We start from the raw sequence: 17715 nt of genomic DNA on the forward strand, positions 1-17715 counted from the left end.
GCCGCAGTGCAGGCCGGGCGGCTGACAAATCTCGCGATATTATGTCCAGGCCTAACGTGATTTTCGGCTTCCGGCAGGAGTGGCACCAGGGGCGGAAACTACGTTCTGACGCCGAGGTTTTATTGTTGCGTTTCTGAGGCGCGAGCTGACAATTGGTGTGGTGGCCGCTCCCCCTTTTTTGTTGCATGGCAACAATAAACAATTGTATTGCGAAAGGGGTCCCCAAAGGAGTTGGTGCTGGGCGGAGTCAGTGCAGCTCTTGAGATTCAGGGAGGCGGGGAATACCTGATCCCACGCTTGCTGAGACAGAAGTCACAGCAGGATTATGCCCCTCAGGGCAAGAGGAAGGTGGGAGCTCGGCTGTGGCTTTAGCCTGGCCCAGACTTAAAGGCTAGGTCAAGGACCGAGTCGGGAGTTGGAAGGACCCTGTGGGAAAAAGAGGGCTGGACGGGAAGGAGGGGCCAACGGAGGATTCAGTGTTAAGTGAGCTCAGGCTTTGCTAATGGTGGGGTGGGATTGGAGGCGGGACGGGATGCGAAGGTGGATGGGGTGTGAATAGGGCTGGGGCTATTCCCAGGCAATAGGGATACAGGATGGGGAAGGCTATGGCCTGAGATACTACCCCTATCCCCTGCCTTCCTGCGGTTTTACCAAGCAGAGTTCAGAAACTGCAGCCGTAACCCAAGAACAAAGTTGCATGCAGAGCCAACCTAGGAGCTTCAAAATCGGGATTCCTTACTGAGAAAGGTATTTTGTGTGAACCCCCAGGAGTCAGGGTCCCTAAGCCTGTGCTCTCAACATCCATCTACCTCTCCATGCCTCTCCCCCATCCCAGTCCCACAGCTCTATACCACTCTGCTACCTTACCTCTCTTCCGTCTCTGCTCTCTATCATTACTAAGGCCGGAGCCTTAGCAATCCAAGAAGCTTAAAATGTCTGCTGAATCTTCCCCTTCAGTGACCTTATACTGTGGTGGCAGGTGGAACTGTAGGTAAGTTGGTGCCATTCTCAGATTTAAATATGGAAAGGATCTGGTGGTTGCCATAATCATTACTGTAACTTTTTTTTTTTTTTTTTTTTTTTGAGACAGTCTCCCTCTGTCGCCCAGGCTGAAGTGCAATGGCACATTCTTGGCTTGGTGCAACCGCCGCCCCCCAGGTTCAAGCAATTCTTTTGCCTCAGCCTCTCAAATAGCTGGGACTACAGGTGCGTTTCACCACGCCCAGCTAATTTTTTGTATTTTTAGTAAAGACAGGGTTTCATTATGTTGGCCAGGCTGGTCTTGAACTCCTGACCTCGTGACCTGCCTGCCTCGACCTTCCAAAGTGCTGGGATTACAAGTGTGAGCCACCGCGCCCGTCCCAGCTATTTTTTTATATTATGTCCGAAGTATGGAAAGAGTCCTAAAGACTTAGGACAAGTCCGGTGAAGTGAGAAAATGGCTGGGCATGGTGGCTTACACCTGTAATCCCAGGGTGAGGGAGGCAGGCCAAGGCAGGAAGATCACTTGAGTCCAGCAGTTCAAGGCCAGCCTGAGCAATATAGTGAGACCCTATCTCAACTAAAAATTTTAAAATTAGCTGAGTGGCCGGGCGCAGTGGCTCACGCCTGTAATCCCAGCACTTTGGGAGGCCGAGGTGGGCGGATCATGAGGTCAAGAGATCGAGACCATCCTGGCCATGGTGAAACCCTGTCTCTACTAAAAATACAAAAATTAGCCGGGCATGGTGGCACGCGCCTGTGGTCCCAGCTACTCGGGAGGCTGAGGCAGAAGAATCGCTTGAACCCAGGTGGAGGTTGCAGTGAGCTAAGATTGCGCCACTGCACTCCAGCCTGGCGACAGAGTAAGACTCTGTCTCAAAAAAAAAAAAAAAAAAAATTAGCTGAGTGTAGCAGCTCTCACCTGGGGTCTACCCAGGAGGTGGAAGCAGGAGGATCGCTTGAGCCTGGGAGGTTGAGGCTATAGTGAGCAGTGATGACACCACTGCACTCCCGCCTGGTTAACAGAGCAATACCCTGTCTCAAAAATAAATAATTAAAGGGAGGAAACTTGGTAGATGAAATCTAGTAGGGGAGCCATAAATGAAGTTCAGCTGGGAGAAACAATCAGCCTGAGGGGATAAAGTGGCTAACGGACAGCAATCTCATATAATCTATGGGAAATACTGTTCCCTTTTAAAAGATGAGATGGGGAGCCTGGGTAACATAGCAAAACCCCATCTCTACAAAAAAAAATTTTTTTAATTAGCCAGGCATGGTGGCACACACCTGTAGTCCCAGCTACTCAGGAGGTTGAGGCAGGAAGATCCTCTGAGTCCACGAGTTCAAGGCTGCAGTGAGCCATGATTACACCACTGCACTCCAGCCTGGGCAAAAGAGAGAGACCCCATCTAAAACAAATTTAAAATAAGTTTTTAAATTAAAAAAAGATGAGATGGCACTCGGAGGGGGGGGGATTAAATTGGATCCTTATATCACACCAAACACAAAATGCAATTCCAAGTACATTAAAAATCTAAATGAGGCCAGGCGCAGTGGCTCACGCCTGTAATACCAGCACATTGAGAGGCCAAGGCAGGTGGATCCCAAGGTCAGGAGTTCGAGACCACCCTGACCAACATGGTGAAACCCCATCTCTACTAAAAATACAAACAGCCGGGCATAGTGGCATACGCCTGTAATCCAGCTACTCAGAAGGCTGAGGCACGAGAATCGCTTGAACCGGGAAGTGGAAGTTGCAGTGAGCTGAGATCATGACACTGCACTCCAGCCTGGGCAACAGATTGAGACTCCAACTCAAAAAAAAAAATTTTGAAAGGCAAAACTTTAGAAATTTTAGAAGAATATATAGGAGAATATCTTTATGACCTCAGAATAGGGAGGAATTTCTTAAGTAATAACTACTAAGCACAAAGGAAGAGATGGGTAGATATGACTGCATTCAAATTCACCGTAAAGAAAGTGAAAAGATAGCTAAGTGCACACAGAAAGCTTCTAAAATATTGATAATGTTCTATTTTCTGAGTGTTGTGTAGAGTTCACAGGTGTTCATTTTGTTAATGTGCTTCATAATTCACATGTGTATCAATCACATTCCTTTGTTTTTGTTTTGTTTTGTTTTGTTTGAGATGGAGTTTCGCTCTTGTTACCCAGGCTGGAGTGCAATGGCACGATCTCGGCTCACCACAACCTCTGCCTCCTGGGTTCAGGCAATTCTCCTGCCTTAGCCTCCTGAGTAGCTGGAATTACAGGCACGCGCCACCATGCCCAGCTAATTTTTTGTATTTTTAGTAGAGATGGGGTTTCACCATGTTGACCAGGATGGTCGATCTCTTGACCTCGTGATCCACCCGCCTCGGCCTCCCAAAGTGCTGGGATTACAGGCATGAGCCACCGCAGCTGGTGTGTTTTGTTTTGTTTTTTGAAATGGAGTCTAGCTCTGACACCCAGGCTGGAGTGTAGTGGTGGGATCTTGCCTCACTGCAACCTCCACCTCCCAGGTTCAAGCGATTCTCCTGTCTCAGCCTCCTGAGTAGCTGGGATTACAGGTGCACGCCGCCATGCCCGCCTAATTTTTTTTATTTTAGTACAGACGGGGTTTCACCATGTTGCCCAGGCTGGTCTCGAACTCCTGAGCTCAGGCAATCCACCCGCCTCGGCCTCCCGAAGTGCTAAGATTACAGGTGTAAGCCACTGCGCCCAGCCAACCACATTCCTTTGTATGTATCAATTGTTACCTTAAAAATCAAGTGACAGCCAGTACGGTGGCTCCTACCTATAATCCCAGCACTTTGGGAGGCTGAGGCAGGCAGATTACTTGAGGTCAGGAGTTCGAGACCAGCCTGACCCACATGGTGAAACTCCATCCTATTAAAAATACAAAAATTAGCTGGGTGTGGTGGTGTGCACCTATAGTCCCAGCTACTTAGGAGGCTGAGGCAGGAGAATCACTTGAACCCAAGAGGCAGAGGCTGCAGTAAGCTGAGGTTGAGCCGCTACAACCTGGGCAACAGAGCAAGACTCTGTCTCAAAAAAAAAAAAAAATCAACAAGTCACAAATTTGGAGAAAATATTTGCCACACTTAAATGAAGAAATGGTTAATGTGTAGAATATTAAAGGAACTCCTACAATTAATTTTAAAAGGACAATCTGGCTGGGCATGGGGTCACAGGGTCACACCTGTAATCTCAGCAATTTGGGAGGCTGAGGTGGGAGGATTGCTTGAGCTCAGGAGTTCAAGACCAGCCTGGGTTAAATGGAGAAACCCTGTCTGTACAATAAAATACAAAAATTAGTCACACCTGTAGTCTCAGCTACTCGGTAGGCTGAGGTGGGAGGATCAGTTGAGCCCAGGAGGTGGAGGTTGCAGTGAGCCAAGATCAAGTGACAGCCAGTATGGTGTGACAGAATGAGATCCTGTCTCAAAAAAAAAAAAAAAGCCTGATTTTTTTTGAATGGACACTCCAAAGAGAATTAAACAAAAATGGTCAAAAAACACATGAACTTTATTATCAATAAGGAAAATTCCAAAATAAAACAAGTAATTATAATTTTATACCCACAAATTGCCAAAAATGTAAAAGTCTGTTATACCAAGTGTTGGTGAGAATGTGGAATGACTAGAATTTTTATACACTATTGTGAAAGTGTAAATTACAATCTCTTTGGAAAACAACATAGCACTATCTTGTAAAGTTAAATATGCACATACCCTATGATCCAGCACTTCCACTCCTAGGTCTATACTAGAGAAATGTTCCCACTCTGTATATATAAATCTTTAAAAATCGATAGGTCCTTCTGTCTTTTTCTCTTGTAAAAAACAATTAACTGAGTTGTTTGTCCTGCAGTCCTAGTCTCTCTTGAGGCCACTTCAATCAGGGTTTCATCTCCAGAACGCCATCAAAAATGTTCTTGTCAGGCTAGACATGGTAGCTCACACCTGTAATCTTGGCACTTTAGGAGGGTGAGGCAAGAGGATCACTTGAGCCCAGGAGTTCAAGACCAGCCTGGGCAACATAGTGAGAGAGAAAAGGAATGGTAACACATTTTGGATAGTGTGTGGAGTGCTCTTGGAATAAGGATGATGGGGAATAGATCCAGGACACTTCAGTGGTATCAATAACGTCTGTTTCTTAGCTGGGGAGTTGGTTCACAGATCTCTATGTTATCATGCATCCTAACTTACATATATGGGTTATATATGTTCTCCTGTATGTATCAACTACTTCGCAATTACAAAATAGAAAACACCAAAAAGATCCAAAGTAGCTATAGGAGGAATTAAAGAATCATGCTCCAAACAAATGAACAGCATATACAAAGGCCCTGGTGTGGGAACAGTTACTGTGTTGGAGGACTTGATCGGTGTGCCTGGAGCTTTGTAAGCAAGAGAGATGCTGGTTTGAGACAAATTGGAGAGATATGCAGGAACCAGATCTTGAAAGCCCACAGTAAGGAGTTTGGATCTGATTCTAAGTACAGTGGGAAGCTAGTGGAGGATTTAAGCAGGTGAGAGACATGATCAGATTTATGTTTGCTAAAGATTTTGGCTGCAGCTTTGGCTGGGTTACATGCCAAAAGTGAGCTTCCCAAAATATGAAGGAACACAGACAAATTTAAGCTTTCTAGCTTTTCATTTGACCAGAAAATAAGTAATAAAAATAAATATAAGGGGGGACATATATTTCAGAAAAGAAAGCTGCTTCTGCTTTCTGTGATTGGGCTATAGGAGTCAATAGGAAGCTGGAAGACCAGTGTGGAGACAGTTGTGATTATTTAGGAAGGTGGCTTAGACCAGGGTTATTTTGAAAGAAGAGGGAGTGAGGAAAAGGATTAAAGGATGTCTCCTAGGTTTTTGGCCTGAGCAACTTGGTGAATAGTGGTACCATTTATTGAAATAAGGAAAACTAATGGGCACGGTGGCACGTGCCTGTAGTCCCAGCTACTCGGGAGGCTGAGGTGGGAGGATCGCTTGAGCCCAGGAGTTCTGGGCTGTAGTGCGCTATGCCGATCGGATGTCCGCACTAAGTTCGGCATCAGTATGGTGAACTCCCAGGAGCAGGGAACCACCAGGTTGCCTAAGGAGGGGTGAACTGGCCCAGGTTGGAAACTAAGCAGGTCAAAATTCTGGTGCTGATCAGTAGTGGGATCGTGCCTGTGAATAGCCACTGCACTCCAGCCTGGGCAACATAGCGAGACCCTGTCTCTTAAAAAAAAAAAAAAAAATGGAAAACTGTATAGAGTACAATGGATGTGTTTGATGTTTGATGTGTTTGAGGTTTAGGAAGGTGAGCAGGGGTCAGATCATGAAGAACCTTATAAATCTGGCAAAGGGGGTTGGATCTTATCTTGTAAGCACTGGGGAGCCATTTGCTTTAAAGGTGCTTTCAAAGGCTTTATGCTGAGGAGTGCCATGGTCAGATTTGCTTTCACAAAGATCACTCTGGTAGCCAGTGCAGAGAAATCCAGTTGCAGAAAGGGTAACATTGGAGCAAGAGAGCCCAGTGAGGCTCCTGAGATACTGCCTGACACCAGACTGTGAGGCCTGAGTTAAGCTGGTGGCAGCAGAGATAGAGAACACAGATATGAAATACATCATGAAATAAAATCAGTAGGAATCAATAACTGCTGAAATATTAATAAGGAGAAAGGAATGGGGGTGGTGTGTAGTCAAAGATGGTGGTCAGCACTGATGGGCCATTCTACCTCCCTTTTGCTTCAGATGTATAACATAAACCAGTTAACAGATCCCAGGGAAGCAGCAGCCATCGAGGCTAAAAGAAATCGAGAAAAAGAGCGACAAAACCGATTCTTCAATGTGCGGAACCGAGTCATGGGGGTGAGTGGGTAGTAGGGACTGTTGCTCAGGATTGGGCCACCTCACTCTTACACCTGGAGAGGAACGTGTAGCAGTGCCCATGAGAGCCCTTTCCCTGATCCAAGCAGGCCTCTAGGGTGGGAAAAGAAGGAGAGGGAGAGAAGGGACCCACCCCTACAGGCCTGAGAAGGGCTTAGGAAGAGGGATGGGTCAGTGCAGGGGAAGAGACTAGGGGAGACAGCTGACCCTTCTCCAGTCAGCTCTGGGCCATGTGACCTAGTTCTTGGGACAGGCAACATGGAGCTAAAAGAGGCCTAAAGAATATTTGGAGGCTGGGTACAGTGGCTCACACCTGTAATCCCAGCACTTTGGGAGGCCAAGGCAGGCAGATCACATGAGGTCAGGAGTTTGAGACCAGCCTGGCCAACATGGTGAAACCCTGTCTCTACTGAAAATACAAAAATTAGCTGGGCGTGGTGGTGCATGCCTGCAATCCCAGCTACTTGGGAGGCTGAGGCACAAGAATCACTTGAATCCAGAAGGGGGAGGTTGCAGTGAGCCGAGATCGCACCATTGCACTCCAGTCTCCGTGACAGAGTGAGACCCTGACTCAAAATTGCTGCATATACCTAAACTATCTCTGCAAGGCTATGTAAGAAACTGTTAACCAGGCTGAGAGACAGATGGAAGGAATACTTACTCCTCACTAAACTGTATTCCTTTGTGTATGATTTTTTTTCCTTTTTGTATGTTTTTGAAATCTAATGCATGAATTATAATCAAAATAACGAGAAAATATTGATAGTTTAAGAAACAAAAGATTGCTAGGTGAGTGGATAGATGGGGGATGCAGCATGGTATTCTGGAAAAGACTGTAACTATTGAAGGCCAGGTCTGCCTACTGTTGCGTGTGTGGCTTTGGATAAATCACCTGTCTTCTCTGAGCCCCAGGCTCCTTCTGTAAAATGAGTCTGAAGGAAGTGAGGTGAGTATTAATACACAGTGACAGCTCTGAAAACCAGTGCATAGTGCCTGCCATAAGTAGTTGGCTAAGGTATGAGCAGTCTGATTGAGATCCAGCTGACAAGCATTTCCTTGGGCCCTGATCTGTGCCAAGCACTGTTTTGGGCAGTGGGGATACAAAACTAAGGCCCAGTTTCTGCCCTGAAAGGGCTCACAGTCTGGCGCAAGAGAGAATAGAGAGAGGCGAACTTCACTATAATGTAGACAGTGGATTCTAGATCCTATGGAAGTAGGTAGAGCCTGCCTGAGGAGTTAGGAAGGTGAAGACTGAGCTGGTCTTGAAGGACAAATTGGAGTTTGTGTAAAGAGAGGAGGAAAGTGTTCCAAGTGGAGGGAGCAGCTTGAGCAAAGGCTATTGGTTCAAAACAGCCTAAGATATTCAGGGAACTGTAAGCACAGCTCATAAGGGTAAGGGTGGCACAGGGGAGGTTGGTACTAAGAGATGGAGGCAGAGGCTAGACCATGGACAGTCTTACAAACCATGCTCAGGAACTACAACTTTATTCAGTAGGTACTGGGGAGCTACAGGAGGATTTTGAAACAGGTACATTCTAAGAAGTTTGTGGTAGGGCATTAAAGGCCCCCTGCTGGGCCCCTAATCTGATTGTGCTCCTTTCTTTGGGATCAGGTGGATATCCAGGCCCTAAACGACCAGGTGGCAGAGCGAAAGCGTCGGGAAGCAGCAGAAAAAAGCAAGGAGGCAGCTTATGGTAAAAGCACAAAGCCAGGGGCCAGACAAGGGTGTAAAGAGCTGGAGTGGGCTGAAGTAGGGCAGTTCTGCCTCTGAGTGTAGCCTGAGGCCCTGGGGTGGTGGGACAAACCAGGTGGATCTTGGGAGCAGAGGCCACGCTAAGTGGACTCTGTCCCTCCTGGGGTATCTTTTCCATATCCTTGCTCACCACCTCCAGGTACCAGCCAGGTGCAGTATGATGTGGTAGTCCAGATGTTAGAGAAGGAAGAGGCAGAACGAACACGTCGGCTGGCCAAGAAAGTCCAGGATTTTCGGGAGCAGAAGCAGCAGCTCAAGATTGGGCGTGAATTTAATCTTTGGGATCCAGACCAAGTCTGGAAGGGGCTTCCGACCTATCTTAGTTACAATAATACCTATCATGGTCCATCCAGCCTGCAGTACTTCTCTGGGGAAGACCTAGACAGGGTCACACACCTGAGAATGCAGCAGATGCAGTTCAGGTATGACTTGGAATGGCAGCAGCAGGAACAACAGCAAGCCAAGGTTGATGAGAATTGTGCAGGTAAGCAACCCAGCCCTCCAGACTTAGAGACCTGAGGCCTAGTGGGGATCTGTCCTAAGCTGAGTACAGCACCCAGGGAACCAGAACTGTGTGGGGAGGTCCAATTATCCAGTTGGTGCTGAAATGTTACGTTGTGCAGACCACAACCTCCCTGACTTCCTTCAGTAATGACAGTGTAGCATTGTTCTTGATTAGCTTGGTGCTCCATTACCTGGAGGCACCATAGTGCAGACAGACCTAATTACAACCCTATTACAGCACTCTGTTGGACCACTTACTATAGTTGTAGCTAATTGTAGCTAATTTGTTTAGGCCAGGTGCAGTGGCTCATTCCTGTAATCCCAGCACTTTGGGAGGCCAAGGTGGGTGGATCACAAGGTCAAGTGATCGAGACCATCCTGGCCCTCATGGTGAAATGCTGTCTCTACTAAAAATACAGTCCCAGCTGTTCGGGAGGCTGAGGCAGGATTATTGCTTGAACCCGGGAGGTGGAGGCTGCAGTGAACTGAGATCACGCCATTGCACTCCAGCCTGGGAGACAGAGCAAGACTCTGTCTCAAAAAAAAAAAGTATTTAATATGTCTTCTCCCTAAAATCTCAGCTTACTGAAGATGAACCACCTCTTTCATGTCCACCCATCTCCCAGTTGCATAGTACAGTATCTGTCAGGTCTTAGGAACAGCAAGGAGCTCAGTGTGGCTGGAGCAGAAAAAAATTGTCAGTACCTTTGCTCATGCCATGCCCTTAACCTGAAATGCCCTTTGCTTTTTTAGCCTCTATACAAAATGTATTTCAAGGATCACCTCTTCCTGGAAGCCTTCTTCTCTTCCACCACCAAAAACCCTCCTAATACCCTATACACATCCCTACCATTGCTCTTGCCAGATTTTGGTCTTATTATCTATGCTTGATCTGTGTCCCCAGCTAGACAGGGAGCTCTCTGAGGATAGGATTTAATTCAGTGGTATCCTTAGAACCCAACACATGGCCCTTAGACTGAGATTCAGAGATATGATTTACCGAAAACAACACAGCTCAGAAGCAGCAGAGCGGACATCAGGACCCAGGTCCATTGGAGGCATCTTTTAGTTACGTACTTGAGAAATCCTTGTTGCTGTACCTTGGCTATTCCTAGCCAAGGGATGTGGAAGAAACTACTTCCACATGCCTTGTTCCTTCCACATCCCTACAACTCAGACACTACCCCACTCCTAAACATATGTACACACACAAACACAAAATTTTGCTGAACAAATGGCTGGATAAGTGAAACAGTAATGGAGCAAGCCAGTACCCTGGCCATATTTCTGTGCAGATTCGCTCAGTGACCAGCTGCGCCTCGCCATGGATGCACAGGCCACCCATCTGGCCAGGCTGGAGGAGTCCTGTCGCGTGGCCATGACGTGTGCCATGGCCAACGCCAACAAAGCGCAAGTATGGCCTGGGCCATCCAGTACCCTAGGCCCTCCCCAGCTCCTGAACAAAGTCTGGGGAACCTTAGCCACATTCTTCCTCTTATATCCCCTCTCAAATCGGCACCAGCCCTCGCATCTGAGTACCCCCGCTTCATCGAAGGCCCCTCTTAGGGCACAAGTCACCTCTCCCCACCTCCAGAAGCGAGCTGACTTGAGAATAGAACATTGCCCTCTCATCCTCAGCTTCTCAGTCTAAAGGCTTCCTGAAGGCAGAGAAGTTCCCTGCCCATTCTCCCCAACACATGCATTAGGGTCACTGAAAGGCCATGCAGTATCTGTTCTTTCCTTGAGATGGAAGAGTAGGGCCATGTTCCCCCCTCCCCTGTGACAGAGTTCCCTAAGGTTGGGCACCCAAATGCTTGCATTTCGGGGCTCCCCAAGGCAGCTGCACAGTCTGGGCATCAGCACCATGAGCGTCAATGTGAACAGAAGGCCAATCTTGCGGAGATCAAGAACCAGAGCACAAGTGACCTACTGACTGAGAACCCCCAGGTCGCCCAAAACCGTACAGCTCCCCACCGGGTCCTGCCCTATTGCTGGAAGGGCATGACTCCAGAGCAGCGAGCTGCCATCAGAAAAGAGCAGGAAGTACAACGCTTTGAGAAGGAAGCACAACGTCAGGCTGAAAAAGCATTGGATACTGAATGGAAAAGCCAGACCATGAGCTTGACCCAGGCAATGCTGGAGCTAGAAGAGCAGGAGAGGAAATTGTGTGCTCTGTTTCAGAGGGGTCTAGGCTCCTTCAACCAGCAGCTGGCTCACGAGCAAAAAGCCCAGTGAGTTCTAGGTGGTGATGGTGGAGATAAATACCAAGGGAGGGAGAAGAGGGATGGTGAGGAACCAGGGAGTTCTAGGTGGTGATGGTGGAGATAAATACCAAGGGAGGGAGAAGAGGGATGGTGAGGAACCAGGGAGATAGGGAAAACATGTCAGCTGAGGCCTCTGGACTTCTTTCACAGGCAGGATTACTTGAACTCAGTAATCTACACCAATCAACCTACAGCCCAGTATCACCAACAGTTTAACACCAGTAGCCGCTAAGTTCAGGATGTTTATCTCACCCTTCTCGTCCATCAAGCTCACAAGTAGGAGTCAGAGAAAAATGCTGCATACTCCTACCTTCTAAACTAGTTAATAAACTTCTTCACTCAAAATCATGTCCATGTGTTGTAACAGGACACAAAAAGTGTGAAGGTACTCCCTTTCCCCCTTCTACCCTGGAGCTCTAAGCATCCAACCCTGTCACAGCCTTCACATTTCTTCCCCATGCCAGGCCCCCTAGCACACGAAACTGCCTACAATCTGAGAGAAAAAGAGACTTTATTAGGCACAGAGGGCGACTGATGGGCAGTTACAAAATGGCTACTGGACTTCCTCCCAAGCTGGAGAGTAGTACCCCAGGGGAAGGAAGGGCAGAGGAGTGTGTGTTCTCTCTGCCTTCTCCCTTTAAGGCTGCATACGAATGGCCCCATCCAGCCGGATAACCTCTCCATTGAGGAATGGGTTCTCAATGATGGCCTGTACCAGATGAGCATACTCAGCAGGGTCACCCAGTCGGCTAGGAAAGGGTACTTGGCTGGCCAAGAAGTTGCGTACCTTCTCTGGGAGGGTGATCAGCAGTGGGGTGCCAAACAGACCTAAACAAGATAACCAAATTCAGAGACTCACCCTTGCTTTCATATTTACCTGGTCCTTCCTCACTTTAGCCCTACTTCTTGGTGCTTCCCTGGGGCCCAAAGATAAAAGGCTGCTGTTGCTTAGGTAATGGATCCCACCCAATCCCAGTTGTGACAGAGAGAGGGGATATGTCTACCTGGAGCAATGGTCATCACCCGGATGCCTATGGGAGCCAGATCCCGAGCAATGGGCAGTGTCATGCCCACTATTCCCCCCTTAGAAGCAGAGTATGCAGCTTGTCCAACCTGGAGAAAGAGTAGAGATCACAGGTGGGAGGGCCCCCCAACAAGTCACTGAGGAGGCATACGTCGTGCCCCTGCCCACACACCTGACCCTCGAAGGCAGCCACACTGGCAGTGTTAATGATGACCCCACGTTGGCCTCCCTGGTCTGGTTCATTCTGGCCCATCTCACCAGCCACCAGGCGGATCACATTGAAGGTGCCCATGAGATTCACCTGTAGGACATGTGGAGACATGGTATAGGACCTGAGGCAGAAGATGCTTTTGTTCCCTAAAACCTTTGGGGTCCTTCACAGCCAGATAACTCTTACTCCCATTATCCCTGGAGAACTTACAAGGCCTTACATTAAGAACTCGCTGGAAGTCTTCCAAGGTATGGGCCTGGCTTTTCTTTAAGTTGTATGTCTTGATAGCCACTGCGATGCCTGCACAGTTGACAGCTACATCCACACGGCCAAACTTTTCTTTTGCTACAGCCAGAGCTGTTTGCACATCCTTTTCAGAGGTCACCTTTAAAGGGAGAAGTGGAGAAGGTATTCATCTCCCAGCACGCACACTCCCACTAAACCTGAGGGAGAGCAGGGCAGGGCAGGGCATGCCCTGTCCTTGGTGAGAAGTGAATGAGAACAAGGGAGAGGCCAAGAGAAAAGACTGGTAAAACTTGAGAGAGTAGGCTGGGCACGGTGGCTCACGCCTGTAATCCCAGCATTTTGGGAGGCTGAGGCGGGTGGATCACTTGAGATCAGGAGTTCGAGACCAGCCTGGCCAACGTGGCAAAACCTCATCTTTAGTAAAAATACAAAATTAGCCGGTCATGATGGCACACGCCTGTAATCCCAGCTACTTGGGAGGCTGAGGCAGAAGAATTGCTTGAACCCGGGAGGCAGAGGTTGCACTGAGCCGAGATTGTGCCATTGCACTCCAGCTTGGGCAACAGTGAGACTCTGTCTCAAAAAAAAAAAACAAAAAACTTAAGTAGGCCAAAGGTGAAAAGGTTACATAATATAGAGCAGAGTTGCAAAACATTTTTCAAATCAATACCCTCTTGATAAGTTCACATGCTCCTGGAGATTCTCAATTGCTATGGATCAGAGCACTAATACAACCCTGTTGTGAGGCCAGGCACAGTGGCTCACACTTGTAATCCCGGCACTTTGGGAGGCTGAGGAGGCAGTCTGATCACCTGAGGTCAGGAGTTTGAGACCAGCCTAGCCAACATGGTGAAACCCCATGTCTTCTAAAAATACAAAAATAAATTAGCTGGGTGTGGTGGCAGGCACCTATAATTCCAGCTGAGGCAGGAAAATCGCTTGAACTCGGAAGGTGGAGGTTGCAGTGAGCTGGGATTGAGCCACTGCACTCCAGCGTGAGCGACAGAGCAAGACTCCATCTCAAAAATAAAAATAAAAAATAACCCTGTTGTTACTATCATTAATAGGAAGATAAACTTTTTTGTATCCCTACCTGCCAAGCTGATTTCATCAAGTTTTACTTTCTGTAGTTTGTTTCATGAAAACAAGTTTTTTGACTTTGTAAACATAAAATTACAGGGCACAATATGCATTTTCAAACTATGCATAAACCCTCCAGGGATTATGTCCAATCCCCATCCCCATTGTTGTGAATCCCAGCTTTAGAGAATCCTTAACACGGGTGGTCCCACAGTGCTTGGGCCAAAAGAGACAAGGAGATGGATCCACCGCCGTCATAGAGGAGGCCCTTATTGGAGAGACCCCCCACAGGTTCCCAGGCCAGTGCTGGTGACCTCATGCACACCCTGGGAGAGGAGAGGTGACCCCACTTACGTCGGCTGGGGCGAAAACGCAGCTGTTTCCTAACTTCTTTGCCTGGGCCTCCCCACCTGAGTTGGGCAGGTCCAGAAGCACAGCAGAGGCTCCCTGCCGCACTAGTCGCTCTGCGGTGGCCAGACCCAGGCCCGAGGCTCCTCCAGTTATTACCGCCACCAGGCCCTGTCAAAAGAGTCAGGGTCAGCTGCACGTTGCCCAGACCACCCCCACGCTGTCACCTGCCTGTTCTCCAGGCTTCTGCGGAGAAGGGGAGAGGAGAGTGGTAGTAATCACCCCTGCAGGTACACCAGGTGTGCTGCTTCGCCTCACCGTTGGGACTCCGAGGGCAGGGGGGATCTGATCCCCAGACAGCCCGTCCCGTGACCCCAGGTATGTATGTATGTGTGTATACATACATATACACACACACAAGCCGTGGAGTGCTGACTTTCATCTCTTGAGCCCAACCGCCACAATGCCAGGCCTACATAAACATGACCCTTTTCTCCAAAACCGATCTCTTTCTCCTAGTTCCACGGCCGCGTTGTCCCGCCTCGTGAAGAAGGGCAAGCAACAGAGGAAAAGAACCTTCTACCTTCACGCTCCGACACACTGCAGCCATCTTTGGGTCCGCCTCTCCACTGAATGGAGGCGCAGGTGCTCCCTGATTGGCCGAGGCGAAGCCGCTGGGCGACGGGGCGGGACGTCTGTCGCGTGAGACGTAGGGGCGTGGCCTGGTACTTTGGTGTCTTGGCTAGAGAGCGAATTCCACCTGCTAAGGTATCCCCAGAGTGTTATTTCAACTGGGGAAAAAGACCAATAGCAGCAGTACAATACCACAACACCCTCGCCCTGCTCTCCAGCAGGCCTTTTGGCAAGTGGCCCGCTCCAAATAGGGGAAGAGGCGTGGATATTGAGAATGGGTGCCTTTCTCCTCTGAAAAAGCCTTCATTCAAGTATGAATGCATTTGCTACTCCTATATGCTAGACTGTGTGCAAGGCACCAGGGATACCCAGCAGAATAATAAAAGATTCATGCCTTCCAGGAGGGCACAGTTCAGTTGAAGAAAGAGAATTACACGCACAGACAAATGGACGGAACCAGATTCTGGGAAACTCAGACAAGGAGATCCAAAGATGAGGAGTCTGAGATAGAGAGAGAGAATCATGTAAAGAGAAACACGTTGAGGCCGAGATAGGAAGAGAGACGCCAGATAGGATCACAGAGCGATGAAAGTGGAGAGCCGCTAAGAGAGATGCTTGGAGACAGACATTCTGAGACAGCTACTGAGAAGCACAAACCTAGAGGCAGAAACATCTTTCATCACTTCAGCCTTTGCTACTCTCCTCTATCTTTTTCTAATTTATTTTAAGTCCAAAAGCCCAGATCACACACTGCAGATTGGACTTCGGCCAGAGACTATTAAGACTCAGGTCTTGGTCACCCTAGAACATCTTTCAGCCAGCTTCCAGAAGCTGCATCATTAGGATCTTGAGCCCAGATATCTAATCTGTCTTCCTTCTATACTTTTCCTCAAACCAAGGTCTTCAGGCCATAAATCTTAGCCTAGTTTCAGCCTCATAACTGCTTTATGTTTTCTCTATCTGAAATATCTCCCCCCTACACCTGCTTTCTTACCCAGGAAGATTCCCCTCCAGGCCTTCTAGTTGTTGACAACCACTACAGTCATAATCACGACACTGTATTTATCAAATGATTTAGCACACTGGACTCAGGATTTTCTTAGCTACATGAAGTGCTTCCAACAATTTACAGCACTCTTCATCTGGCCCAATATGCTCTAGCCACAGTGGCCTCCTTTATGTTCATCTTCTCATCAGCTGCTCCCTCTGCTTGGAGTGCTCTCCCCTGATCTTTGCATGGCTGCCTTTTTTTTTCATTCAGGACTAAGCTTAAACGTCACCTTCCCAGAGGAGTCCTCCCTGAATACTCAAACAGTAGCCACCTAGACACTATGCCAGTGCATATTTGAATTATCTTCAAAGCGCTTGCATGTCCATAATCCATTTTCCAGCCTTGGGGCCAGATGTGCTGTGGAATTCAGAGTTGTTTTCAGTTTGAGAAAGGAAGACATGTACCCTACATTACATAACTCTTTAAAAAAGTTTGTCAAACATAGTTCTTTATATAGTCTATATTATATAACTATTGAGAAAGGCCTGGAGCATATAATAAAACATTAATATTTCTGAAGTGAAAGGTATAAAAATTCACACTAAGTGTGAATAAAGACTATAAATAGTTTCACACTACTTCAGGTCAGGTTTTGTCACCTATTAAGTTTGGGCTCCAAAGTATGAAAAAACAACTTTATGCTTTTCAGAACTTTTGACTTTGCAGAACTGTGCCTACAGGCTTGTGAGCCTGCACGCTCCTCTAACCTGGCCTTGTTTGTGCAGTTCTCCCCCTGCTGGAAGGTAAGGCCCATGGTACCAGGGACTTGTCCAGCTGATTCACTCAATGCCAAGAACACTGCTTGGCATGTAGACACTTAAAACAAATGTGTTCAATAAATGAGTTACTGGATGGATCTTGGAAGAATTTCCAGGCCCAGTTTCATGATTCCTTCACCTGCCCAACTCCAGGAACCTTCACCACCTCTCTAACCACCTATCCAGGCCAAATTATTGGACTTGCCATTCCCTGGAATAACCTCCTGCCCTCCCCAGCATCTACACACCATCTTTTCTCTCTCTGACCATGTTCTTGAGTTGTCTTGGATTTCTCCCCTTCTGCCACTTTTTTTTGAGATGGAATCTTGTCGAGGTTACTACTTGTGGGGGTCTGTCTTGCAGACTTTGATTTAGCGACCGATGAATAAAGTACACTGATATACAGATATTATGCTTTGCTAGTTCAGCTGAGGGTTTGTGTCTACTTACAGACTCTTTGGAGAATGCTATAAAGAGATAGCTGCTGGCCTTTACTAGCAGGTGAGACTTGCATTTATTTAGTAAAGTTTAATTGACAAAGGCTTGAGTCAACACCACTAGAGTGAAGAGATTAAAGGACAGGTTCTGATGCTCAAAGGAAACACCATTAGAGGGTAATCTTTTTGGTCGACTTCTTTTCGAGAGGGCCATTTGGCTTAAAGGTTAGTTTTAAGACTACATTACCGTGTCTCATGCCTGTAATCCCAGCATTTTGGGAGGCCGAGGCAGGCGGATCATCTGAGGTCAGGAGGTCGAGACCAGCCTGACCAATACGGTGAAACCCTGTCTCTACTAAAAATACAGAAAATTGCCAGGTGCAGGGGCTCGCTCCTGTAATTCCAGCACTTTGGGAGGCTGAGGTGGGCGGATCATTCGGTCAGGAGATCGAGACCATCCTGGCCTACATGGTGAAACCCCGTCTCCACTAAAAATACAAAAATTAGCCAGATGTGGTGGTATGTGCTTGTAATCCGAGCTACTCG

At 47.8% G+C, this 17715-nt stretch overlaps 2 protein-coding genes across 10 annotated transcripts; one reads left to right on the forward strand and one right to left on the reverse strand.

Moving 5' to 3' along the window:
- The first annotated feature begins 56 nt into the window (after positions 1-56).
- Positions 57-11726, forward strand: RIBC1 (RIB43A domain with coiled-coils 1). Of its 9 annotated transcripts, none has more exons than XM_035288160.3 (9): positions 57-348; positions 659-747; positions 902-991; positions 6726-6842; positions 8473-8554; positions 8753-9097; positions 10413-10531; positions 10954-11348; positions 11532-11726. In XM_035288160.3, exons 4-9 carry the CDS (start codon positions 6726-6728, stop codon positions 11611-11613), a joined length of 1140 nt encoding a protein of 379 aa, XP_035144051.1. In that variant the 5' UTR covers positions 57-348; positions 659-747; positions 902-991; the 3' UTR covers positions 11614-11726. The 9 variants fall into 9 exon arrangements, with proteins under 9 accessions (XP_035144051.1, XP_035144052.1, XP_035144054.1 ...); XM_035288161.3 differs by having other exon boundaries at positions 958-991; XM_035288163.3 differs by having other exon boundaries at positions 57-155.
- A 149-nt stretch (positions 11727-11875) lies between these two features.
- On the reverse strand, positions 11876-14925 carry HSD17B10 (hydroxysteroid 17-beta dehydrogenase 10). The gene is made up of 6 exons (XM_002762904.7): positions 14874-14925; positions 14297-14461; positions 12837-13001; positions 12578-12706; positions 12386-12494; positions 11876-12209 (listed from the first exon to the last, which is right to left on the reverse strand). Exons 1-6 carry the CDS (start codon positions 14898-14900, stop codon positions 12019-12021), a joined length of 786 nt encoding a protein of 261 aa, XP_002762950.1. The 5' UTR covers positions 14901-14925; the 3' UTR covers positions 11876-12018.
- Between the last annotated feature and the right edge of the window lie 2790 nt (positions 14926-17715).

This window comes from Callithrix jacchus, chromosome X (genome assembly GCF_049354715.1).
Source record: "Callithrix jacchus isolate 240 chromosome X, calJac240_pri, whole genome shotgun sequence".
NCBI lineage: Eukaryota > Metazoa > Chordata > Mammalia > Primates > Cebidae > Callithrix > Callithrix jacchus.